Below are 12290 nucleotides of genomic sequence, written 5' to 3'. Positions count from 1 at the left end.
TCCCCCTCTTACACTGGCAGGTCTCCTCCTGGCTTTTTGCCTCAGGGCCAGCTTGTGCTTGGCTGCAGAGTTATCCAGACAGACAAAAGGACTGGCCGGCTGGCTGAAGTCTCCTGGAACCACTAGGGGGCTCACTGCTCTGCTGGAGGCTGCGCAGGACAGCTGGGAAGACAGGAAACACTCATTTAGCATTTAGCAACACTCAACCAGGAGAGATCTCTGGGGACAGAATTTGACCATCCATCCAATTGTCCACCCCCACAAGTGGGACGGTTCCAAATAGAGGTGGTCAACTCTCAGACATCAGCCACACTTGTAAGAAGCTTAAAAGCACAAACATTGAAAAATCCCCCAAGGATGCAAACAAGTAGCCAGAGACTGAGCAGGAGAGGGGGAGTCCAGCTGTACAAACATGAGCAGTCCTTATCTGCAGAACCAACACTAGTCTGTCATCACAGAAACCTACCTCTCTCACCTCTCACAAACTTACCTTTTCACTTATTTCAACACGAAACCCACAAAAACACTGCTCTTCTTCCACTAAAGACACACACACACACACACACACACACACACACACACAGTTTAACACTGCAACACACACTACATGCTAATGTCTGTCTGCATCTGTTAGACTGTAAAATACCATTTCATAGTTTTCATTCTGCATGTAAACCAAAAAGTGTGTTGTGTTGTATGAACACATGGTTTGTTTTATGATCTAACTGAAATTACCCTTAAAACATATTCATGAAATATCGCATAACACAGTACTTCTTTAACAAAATATAGGTTTCCCTGTGTGTGTGTGTGTGTGTGTGTGTGTGTGTGTGTGTGTGTGTGTGTGTGTGTGTGTGTGTGTGTGAGAGTGAGTGAGTGAGAGAGAGAGAGGCAGACTCTTAATGCTTTAACTACAAGCAGACATGCTGACTGCCAAAGAAACCATTGGAATGCACTCTGAACACTCAACACACACACACACACACACACACACACACACGGTCAGTGGAATAACATGTACTGTGGCTGGAGAAAAGAAAAAGAAGGTCAGAGAGAAGGAAAGGGGGAAAGCAACATACAGAGGAAGAAGAGGTCAAGCTGCAGACTTCCATTTAAGGTTTGAAGAGAAGCTGGAGGATTGGTTATGACCACACCCAAACAGACACACACACACACACACACGCACACGCACGCCCATCTTCCACTATCACAGACGGCACATGACAACTATTTCCTGTGCTGCAGATATGTGTTGAACATAAGCCTCTCCATTTATGTCCGTACAGGATTTAAAAACACGACACTGAAAGAAGTAAACAGCCAATCACGTTCCAGTCTCCATGGTGAGAAAGGATGCTGAGCCAATGTTATGTCTGAAGCACCGTTTCATCACCGAGTCTCAAACAGTGACTCACAATTAAAAAACACTGATTCCTTAAACCTGCAATAAATGATACACTGTAACCTTATATGTTAGTATCCATTCGTTTCCAATTGGCCACCTGATGTTATATCCAGTATTGATTCTCCTTTTAATTCATCTAGATCTCATCTAATAACAATAAAGATTATGCTGTTAATCAGCTGGTTGCTAATGCTGTCAGTGTTCACTTACATAATAGGTGGCTTCATATACATGGCACTAATGGAACCTTTGAGGATGCTGGGAAACTTTGGGTCCTGCTTTGACACGTACCGCCTAACTAAGCACTGCTGCAGACCATGTGCAGCCTTTCATGCAAACAGTATAGATGGCTGTGAGCCCTTTCAGCGGGATAAAGGACCCTGTCACGAAGCAAATATAGTTCAGGAATGGTTTAAGAAGCACAACGACGAGTTTGAGGTGTTGATTTTGCCTCCAAATCCACTTAAGCATCTGTGGGATGTGCTGGCCAGACAAGTTCATCGTGGTGCCAGATACCACAGCACAGTTTCAGGGGTCTAGTGTTTCCTCGATGGGTTAGGACTGTTTTGGAAGAAAACAGGGGACCAAAACAATATTAGACAGGTGATTATGATGTTATGTCTGATCTATGGACAATCTGGCTTCTTTATGCAACTAGCAGAGTCGCTCCCTGCTGGGATCTGGAAGTATTACAGACATTTGTGTGCCGGCTTCACTTTACAACACAATGGAAACAATAAACTCAGGAGATGATTCTCAGATCATCTCATTCTCAAACGATGTTCTTTGTCTTACACACAGTTTGATCATCCACTGCTAATAGAAACAGGCAGTCTGAAATCCTCTAATGACCAACTTATATCCACAAACTACAGACAAGTATGTGTGAAAAGATGACAAAGTCTGCACTCTTTATATTTACTGTAAATGCATTTAACACTGGCTGACCTAGACCTAAGTCTCCACAGTGACGTATGCTGACAGCGATGGTGTGAGTCAAAGCCTGGATTGTTGCAAATAAATCAAATTCATTTTCTAAATAAAGCCTGGGGGGAAAAAAACAAAAAAGAAAACAAAAACAACAACAAAACCCACAATCAAGTAAACAATTGATGTCTTAGTGAATTCTCAGTGGATGGATAAACTGCACAAAGTGCCACTGTAAGTGCAGTCTATCCTTGACCACATTCCTGTGTGTGGAATTGACTTTAAAGGGGATATTTTCAGGGTTTTGTGTGCCTGTCATTGTAGCCAGCCATTTGTGGCTCTTTCCAGTGGGAGAATGACCAAAACCCGCCTGAAACTGCTAAAAGTACACTATCATTAAAGGCTCCTTTGTCATAGTTTGCTGACTGTGCTTCTAGGCCATATTATAGTCAGTGAGACTAATTGGATAGCTGATGTTCTCGGGACATTTGCCTTATTGTGAACTGGCACTGTGATTCTCTAGATCCATAAAAAGGACTCATTTGAAATTATTGTTAGGGAGAATATGAGGCATTCTGGGTAACACTGGTTAAACCGCAGATTTATACGCAGGGTCAGGAGGACGACAATTTAAGGATACAAAAAAGAGAAAGCTGAAACAAAAAGACTAAAAGCAACAGAGGGGGAAAAAGAGCGCCAAAGAGCGGGAACATAGGGAAAGATGTCACTTTGCATGAAGGGGCTTTTATTTAGAACCAAGAGCAGCGTTTTAGTGATTAGACGGGATCATGAGATTTGTTCTCCGCCACAGTCACATGAGGAGCAATCGCACACAGCTCCAACACATCCACAAAGATTCCTCCTGGCTTTAACAAATCACATCGATCTTACTTGAATCGCTGTTTTGGTTGCAATGCCACACGCAGGACACGGTGCAGATCGTAAAGCATCGCAGCGTGGAAGTTCACTCGTCTGTAAATGTGTCGGTTGTGAATGGAACAAAGCATGAAATAAACAATGCAGTATCTTAGTTTTCGTTGCGCTGACGCTTACCCGGTCCTCATCGCTGTCTATTCCCTCCAGACTGATGGAACTGTTCGCCTGAGCCTGATTCTGGGAGACGCACCAAGAACAAGGAGAAGAATGTTAGGAGCCAAACTCAGGGGCACTAACAGAAGGAAGGCATCATTGAAAGCATGTCTTTATCAAGACCGTGTGAACTGTTGTGTATTCTGGTGGGCTGCAGGGTAGGCCGTCATCCTCAGACATGGTCGCAGGATCTTCTGCCCTCTTCACACACATCAGAGACGGTGGAGAGCCCAGTTTGATGGCCTGCTTCAGCTGAAGCTGCAGAGGAGGGAAAAAAAAAAAAAGCACATTTATGACAGCAGGGTTAGTGTGTGCACGTTTCAGGCATGTGCTCACCTGTTTGTTTTATAAGGAAGTGAAGGTGTTTATCATTACTTACAGTTGGGGAAACACCATATCTGAGAGCCTGTTTAATAAACTACAGCTCTGTATGAAAGGCTAACAATGGCGTGTTTGAGTACATGTTTATTGAGCATTACAGCTGTTTGCAGGGGGAAAAGATCTTTACTGTGGTGGAATATGACTAACAGGGAATGACCAGTGAGGACTCATAGCTGGGCACTTGACAGAGAAGCGAAAGCCCTTTGAAAGTGATTGTGTATCTGTGTGTGTAGCTGGTATCGCAGAAACTCAAACAGTCTTTATCTGCGTGCTTCCCTGTAACAGTCAGTCAAGGACTCATTTACTCAGTTTCACAGCACAGGACAATACAGCTTTTCTGTAGCAGGGCTGGACACTGGCACGCACCAACACACACAGACACACACGGACACACAATACAAGTTTCTTGACAAAGTCACAAAGAATCTGCTGTTCTAAATGTTTCTATTTTAACATAATCAGCTTATATACTGGAAGCTGTTTGTGGGTGGAAGCTAAAATTAATCTGAAATGTAGTTTTTTAATTTAAATGTGCGTGAAAATGTGCTTAAAGGGAGGGTTCACCTCAAAAACCACATTCATGCATTTCTCCCTTTTAGCACTGGTTTGCCCATATCAGCTGTACACATGTCTGCTCTCTGTTGAATATAATGGAGCTAACTGACACTTGCACAAAGATTCTCGTGAGCATTTACCCTTCTATTAAACTGCACCTGCCAATCATATCACTCTGCTCATGATGCTAGCTGCGGTGTGACAGGGTGGACATCCTCAAATTCATCCTCCGCTCCGCTGTAATAGTGCACTGGTAGTCTATAGGTCCAACGCAGAGCACGGCAGAGCTCCACCTGTATGTAGTAGCTGTGTACTGTCACCAGGGGGCAGCATCAAAAATATGTTGAACCAGTGGTTAGTGTGTTACAGTTGTTAGTGCTTGCCCTTTAGCCACGGTCCCACAGAAGACAAAAGTCTTTGTAGTGGAGTGAAAATTGTCCACTTGTCGGGCCACAGACAGTGTAAAAGATGGAGACACTGTAGCCGCAAAGTTGCATTCTCTTTAACGGCCACCAGGGGGTGATAGCTGTGGTTGCTCCTGTATACACCAATGAGAAATCGGCTGTCAGCTGTGACCACAGTAAACGATTTCCTGATAGGTTTATGGACCAGGTTACTAGTTTTGGGTAAGAGTGAGCAAAATGTTAAACTCACTGACAGAAAGGAAGATGATCCAATGTTAATGACTTCTGATAGACATGTTACTAGCCTGTGAGCTTCCTGGTCAGATTTACCCCTCGACTGCAACATCCAGCTTCAAAACACCAAAGAAGGCAACGTTGAAACATAACACAACTTCATAAAGCAGTGGCTGACCTCACAGCAGCTACACCTGTCTTTTATATCATCTCAGTTGGCCGGTGTCCTGTTTTTGTGTGATTTTTCTGGTAGGACAGGATGCAATTGCATCTTTGTAGCTTCTGTATTGTCTGAATTCCTACGCTTAAAGAGCTATATTACTGGACAACAAACGCAGGCCCAAAAACGCCATCAAATGGAATTTTTTTCTATCTGAAGCTTTCTGGACCGGTCACAGTGGCAACACCCTTGTTTAGTGAGTTACTACATGACAGTCACTCTCCTGTGCATCATGTTAATGGCCTTGTAGTGTATCGATCCTTACATAATGTGTTTATTTTTGGCTCTGGAATGGCCTCATTCTGCTTATCAAACAGGCAGCACAGCTCACAGCGAGGATTAAGGTCAGGAAATCTCCATTAGATTGTTTTTCCACAGTAAATTCACTTTATGGAAATCAATCTATTAGCAACTTGCATCTCGCCAAACTATCTGTGGCTGTTTTGCCTGAAAACTCTTGGATTTGATTATCAGGCACTCTGCCCGTGTCCGTTACACACTTTCTGATCTACAAAGGAGCCCAAATCAAACACTTCCTCTGTTTTATTTTAGCTTACAGGAGAAAGTGTTTCTTTTTAGCAAAAATCGCTTAAAGGAGTTGTTTGAGTCTCACTCCTCTGTAGCTCAGCGGAGCCGTTTCATTGGAGGTCAGCGCGTCCATCTGGGTCTCATGTCTTCCCCTTTTAGCCCACTATTGTGACAGATACTCTTTCTATCTGTCTGCAGTTCTTCTCATCACGCGGTCCTTTCATTTTGCTTTGACAGAACTTTAATCTCTATTTGTGAAACACATCAGTTCCGCCTGTCCAAACCGCTGCGTTTATCACATTACACATGGATCAAAACTTGTGTGTAAAAAGTCAAAGCTTATTTAATGCCACTTATTACTCGTAATCCCACAGGCTTAATATATAGCAGATCTGCTGGCAGCACTTTGTTCAGTGCCCTGGGGCATAGAAGTGCTCACTCCCAAACACACTTAAATGTGTCAGACTGTGAATCTTTATTGTTTATTATTCCTTAATAACCCCTGTAGTCAAAGGTCAAGGGGTCGGGGGTCTCTGGTGTACTAGACCTGAGAGGACTTTAACTTTAACATGTTTATCTTTGATCCGGTAACTGCGTTTGTGTGTGCATACCTGGAGTGATTTCACCTTCCCATGAATGCTGTCCTGCGATGCCCCCAGAGCCTCGTTCGCCTCCGATGAGTCAGAAACAAACACGGAGTCATGTGACAAAGCCTTGCCTCCCAGACTGATCTTCGACCTTTGGGAAACAGGAAGACAAAGAAATAAACACAGCACAGAGTGATGTTTCACAGCTTCTATAACAAGACAGGTAGAAGAAAAAAAGAACCAGATGGCGGATCACGACATACAACAACATACCATAAACTACCCATGCAGAGTGTTTGGAATGTGTCGTATAAAAATATATATCAACTGAAAAGACACTTTTAGTTTTTTAAGTGATGGTTTGTTGTCTCCCAGTAATTAGGATGATGAGAGAAATCAGTAAAATGTAACTAGATATTTCCTGTGACAGACTGAGACAAAGCAGGAAGTGGCACCGCTTAGGAAAACAAAGAAATTCAGGACTTTTCCACAGGAAAACACACATTCTTCTAATTGTTACAAAACAGGAAGCGCCGAGCCTTCGCTGAGGTGAGTTTGACAGAACAGGAGATGGATGTTAAAACACAACCTTCCTTTTTTAAATGTGCTCATGACGTTATTGACCTGAATGGATGGATGAGCTCCAACAACGTGAGCAGAAATATATCATTTGGCTACAGAACGGTGCGGTTTCTTGATGAATCCCTTAAACATGGCAGTAAAGTAATGATATAATATTCTGGATTCATATTTTGCTGGGCTCAATTAAACCCCATAATAAGAGCTAGCATTTTAGATGCTTTACATCTGAAAGGGAAATGGGAGGAAAATGGTTCTGCTTAAAAACACACTGTTTATGTAGTTTTAGTTCCATTCCATTTCCTTCAAATTGATTTTTGTCATATTGTCCTGTCCCTCACAAACAGAAGCTTTGATCAACAGGTCGGTGGGCTAGTCACAGCCCGAGATGTGTGCTACAGATGACCAGTTTTTAGATATCTCTTCTCTCTGACATCAAACACAGCCAGGAGTAGAAAAAACTGTCTAAAACTGAGTGTTCGGAGCATTCTGAAGCCTTTCGGCTCACAGGGTTTACCTAAATGGTAAATGGCCTGTATTTGTATAGCGCTTTACTAGTCCCTAAGGACCCCAAAGCGCTTTACACAACCAGTCATCCACCCAGTCACACACACACACACACACACACACACTGGTGATGGCAGCTACATTGTAGCCACAGCCACCCTGGGGTGCACTGACAGAGGCAAGGCTGCCGGACACAGGCGCCACTGGGCCCTCTGACCACCACCAGTAGGCAACAGGTGAAGTTGTCTTCCCCAAGACTGAGACTCAGGTTGACCTAATTATTTGAAATGTTGGTCCATGCTTAAAGGTAAAGTGTGTAAAATCTCACCATTAGATGTCATTAGACTAAAAATCGCAATCAACTGAATTTTGTCTTTATCCTGTTTTCCTTCTCTCACCCCAACCAATCACAGCAGATGTGCACCTTCCTGAGCCTGGTTCTGTTGGAAGTTTCTTCCTGTTAAAAGGGAGTTTTTCCTTCCCACTGTCGCCACAGTGCTTGCTCATAGGGGGTCATATGATTGTTGGGTTTTTCTGTTTCTGCATGTATTATTGAAGGGTCTACCTTACAATACAAAGCGCCTTGAGCCGACTGCTGTGATTTGGCGCTGTATAAATAAAACTGAATTTTATTTTCCTACTCCTTCCAGTTCTCCCAGTTCATGGAGAGAAATTTGCCTCAAAAGGGTTGCAAATGATTATGATATGATCCACAAGCATAAAGTAAGATTTAGAAATGTGTACAATGATTTGTGTGTAAGGACTCACACCCACACACAAATATGAAGCAGTCTGAGGACACGTAAAACGATTTTACAAATGCGTCCATCCAAACCTGAAAAAACACCGAACATTTATGCACAATTTATCAAGTTCATGAATCTGGAACAGATTAATCCAAGTTTAGCGATTTGTTGGAAGATATATGATGCACACTACTCAATGTATATTTACGAGTATTTACAACCGACTGTAGCTTTAATACGAAGATATGACAAAATGAGCATATAATAAATAAGTAGAGGCGTGACAGGTCTTAGTTGAGCTCTGTGTACTTTCGTCAGATTGTAAATAAAAGCATTTCATTCAGCACACGTGTGCGATCTTACCCAGAGCCTTTATCCTTCTCTGCTCGAGTGAGTGTGTTGCTCTCTGATGCTTTGCTGACATTGTCACTCGACTGGCTGGCTTTAAGGCTCGCGTCCGCTCCTGCAGCTGATGGATCCTTTCTCTTCTTCCTGGCAAAGAACCTTTTAAACGTTTGGAACTTGGACTTCTTCTTTCCTGAGAAGACAGAATCATGAATCATTGCATGGTGGTGCACAGTTACATGCTGATGAGAACATTACACACACGGCATCTTTACACACTGCCCCAGTGTGAACTCGAGTTATAGAGCAATTAGTCCTGTGGTGGATGTAAAGACACAGGTAGGCAGCCCAGAGGGAACCACACAGAGCAAACGATGTGTGCGTGTGTTTGCAGAGGCCAACATGAAAACTGAAAATACACATATGCATAAACAGACACAAACTCAAGCTTGTAAACCTACCCCCACAGTGGGTCCGTGTCTATTAGCACCACAGTGGAAAAACTCAACAGCTCTTTTATAACTTCTTAAACAGCTGTCATCAAGAACCTGAAATGGTCCTCGCTCCATCTCACATGCAACAGGGATGTGGGCTGGCTCAGCACTTATACACTACGCATTTGTCTTCAAACCACATGATCAGTATAAAGAGTAGTGCAGAGTTGGTCTTTTTTTATTTTTATTTTTTTATTCATCTACATAGTAACAATGGTAACATGTATAGCACTTACAATGTTCACTATGTTCATTAGCTTAGCTAATATTTACTGGGTCAAACCATAGACTGTACATAAAAGATGAACACAGCCTGTGGTTTAGAAAAACAAAGCCATTATAGAAGTGCACATTGTTTCTAACGGCCAGCAGGGGGCAGCGCTTCTTGTTTCAAAAAGAAGCCAGAATGATAACGTGGTGTAAGACAGCAGTTCATAAACCAGTGTGCAATGCATTGATTGCAATGGTAGAGGTGTAGACCTGTATACAGCTGAGGATGATGGGGAAAAAACAAAAAACAAAATCTGAATGTAGCTAGGCTTTCCAAACTGTCAGTGGTTGAAGAGCATTGTGGGTAATGTAGGTTTTGTAAGGTGGGGAGAAAAAAAAAAGCAAAAAGCATTATTGTTGTATATTTTGAGTAAACTGAAGTAGCCATCAAATAGAAAGACTTGTAATCAGACAAAAGTCATCACAAAGTGCAACATGTTTCATTGTTTTCACAGCTAGACAGAAACGGGATTTTAGCAGCAGTGACAATATTTGGAGATTTAGATTTTCCAATATATTTCTTTCAGACACACTAAACATAAACAGATTTCTAACATTTAGTTTATGTAGTTTCTTTACTCGTCCACGTTCAGCCCGACTCTGCTCAATCAGCTGGCTGCTGTGTTTGTAGCATCCCAATCAGAGAAGAGTCCTCTGGCTGGCAAACTAAGTAAGACCTATAAAATGTTTGAACAGTGTTTTTTAATGTTTCTACTCTACTTTTTAAATTTTCATTTTGTGGCCTTTAAAATCCTGATGCCCATAGGAGTGGCAAATAGCTAATATCACCTGATAATATCGGCCAACCTATAAATTGGGCGGACTATTTGTTACACGCACCACAGGAGGCACTTAAAACATCCCCAGAGAAAGGAAACAGAAGCTGAGTTGCAAGAAAGAGAAACAACAATGAGTAAGAAGAAGTCGGGAGCAAACAGAACAACTGTAGTCAAACTATTTTGAGGACTCCTACCCCTGAGCCATCCACAGACATTCTTCAGTAGAGATTTCAAAATAAGATGCATTTTTGTTCCACGAGCTGTGTCATTTTCGTCCTCCTCCCTGTGGGGAATCCTTGAGCATTCCTTCTTTTCTAAAAATATACTTTCTGGTTGGAGCTAAGTCCCAACTGAAAAATGTTTGGAATCCAAACCTGGTGCTGAGGCCAAGATGCTTTAAATCTCTGGGTCACTCACTCAAGATCATGTTAAGCACATGTGGTGCATTTTCTTTTGGGATTTTTTGTGTAACACAGAAACCCAAAGACGTCACTAAAATAAAAGTCTGTCAAAATATAATGAAAACCAATTTTAGCGTCTTAATGAGATGCCATTAAACCGCACACAGAACAAGTTATTGTTGGATAACTGCAGTCCACAAAGTGCTGTCTTTACTTGAGGAGGTTCCAACCTGCTTTTTGATGAAGCTTCAGAGGCCTTTCTGCATGGCCAAGATGAACTATCAGGGGGAAGCACCACCCAACAGTACCATTTATTGTGCTATTTTAGGCACAATACTCTATTAAAGCCAAAAGGTCTGCCTAGAAAAAGGCAGCTGATTCAGTGGAAGGTCAGCGTAGAGCTGAGATATTATAGTTTCTCCATATGCATTCTGTTATGACTATCAGGACCTATACACAGTCCTGAGCTCAAAATTAGGGACAACTCAGCTGAACTGTGAGAGGATGGTGACCTTTGAAAGGGAGACAATATCAGGGCTGGGATCTCCATAAAAACAAAACTACCAGAAAAATTAGAGACTGTTCATTTCTTGTGAAAAGCAAGTGAGCAAACTTGAAAATTCAGCAGGATTATTGCACCAGCATTAGCCCAAGATTCAAAACTGAACCGAGAGCTTCCTGAAAACAAACTTCTGCCTGTTATTCACTCACATTATCTTGGACCTCAAGCCTGGGCACGAAAGACCAGTTTCATCACGTCTGCTTAAGTCACTGTGTTCACAAGAAGCTCACAACTTAACCTTTCCATGTCGACACACATCTACATCCTGGTTCCCACTCTGTTTGTTGTTAATCTGTGTGCACGTCTGTGTGCGACAGCCTTGTGTTTTCCTCCATTTCCTGCCACAACCTGCAAGGAGATATTTGTGTGCGATCGTTCGAGCTGATTGGATCTTTGCTGGGAATGAGTAGAAAATCTCATTGCTGATATCGCTGGCAAGTACCAGCATCCAACCATCTCTGAAACAACATTTATTATTGTCATCAGAGCTGAAAGCACCAGGAGTTTCTGCATGTGTTCCCACTAAATGAGACCTCAGAGATTTACAAAACATGCACTGATAAGATTCTACTGATTTGGAAAAAACATGTATTTTGTTTCAGTTGTTGCAAACTTTCAAAATAAAATTAAGCAAAAAAAAAAAAAAAGAAAGAAAAAAAAGTACAACGTTTGTATTAACACAATCTTCTCATGCAGAAGACTTTCATCTAGAAAACTGCCAAAGTGCCTGGATTATCTGGTTTTCACTGCTCTGTACTGTGAAATTAAAGCAAGGAAGCCTCGTTAGCTACAGCCTGAATGATTACAGGATGGACAGTAACTCATTAGCTGTGCAATCCACAGAAAGTATGAACCATCTGCCGAATAGAAACAGTTGAAAGGTCATTTTCACATTCTCCCTGTATGTCGATGACCTTGCAAACTCCAAGTTGAAGCGGAAAAGAAAAAAGGTCGAAATGATGCAAATTACAGACACGACCTTTTCATGTGATTACAGCGAAGACAGCCACTCAGCATACATTAATACTAAATATGCCTGGATTCCCAATCAAACATTTACAGAAAACATTTAATCAAACTGTTACCTGAGCACTCTTCCTGGACTTCAGCAGGCTCCTGATTGGTCGTCACGTCTGGAGTTCCTGATGCCATGGCAGCACTGTCACTGCTGGGAGGGAGACAGATGATGAGTTTGATGATTAATAATAATAATAATAATAATAATAGATACTTTATTGATCCCCATGGGGAAATTACTTGTTTTTCTCTGCATTTGA

The 12290-nt window shown here is 42.1% G+C and overlaps 1 protein-coding gene across 4 annotated transcripts in view; it reads right to left on the bottom strand.

The window, feature by feature from the left end:
- Positions 1–12290, bottom strand: part of LOC146638402 (uncharacterized) — a 47846-nt gene that overhangs the window by 9220 nt on the left and 26336 nt on the right. For 2 of the 4 annotated variants that reach the window (XM_085361196.1, XM_085361214.1), the window contains exons 2-7: positions 12099–12181; positions 8526–8700; positions 6355–6481; positions 3545–3679; positions 3386–3445; positions 13–162 (exon numbers count right to left, since the gene is read on the bottom strand). In XM_085361196.1, coding sequence (XP_085217322.1) covers positions 13–162; positions 3386–3445; positions 3545–3679; positions 6355–6481; positions 8526–8700; positions 12099–12181 — 730 coding nt within the window. The remainder of the gene's footprint in view (positions 1–12; positions 163–3385; positions 3446–3544; positions 3680–6354; positions 6482–8525; positions 8701–12098; positions 12182–12290) is intronic. The other 2 variants (XM_085361205.1, XM_085361222.1) reach the window with 2 other exon arrangements.

This window comes from Diplotaxodon limnothrissa, linkage group LG2, assembly GCF_057381915.1.
Source record: "Diplotaxodon limnothrissa isolate DT_005_m linkage group LG2, D_limnothrissa_male_GT1.1, whole genome shotgun sequence".
NCBI lineage: Eukaryota > Metazoa > Chordata > Actinopteri > Cichliformes > Cichlidae > Diplotaxodon > Diplotaxodon limnothrissa.
This window is presented reverse-complemented; position numbering and strand designations above follow the sequence as displayed.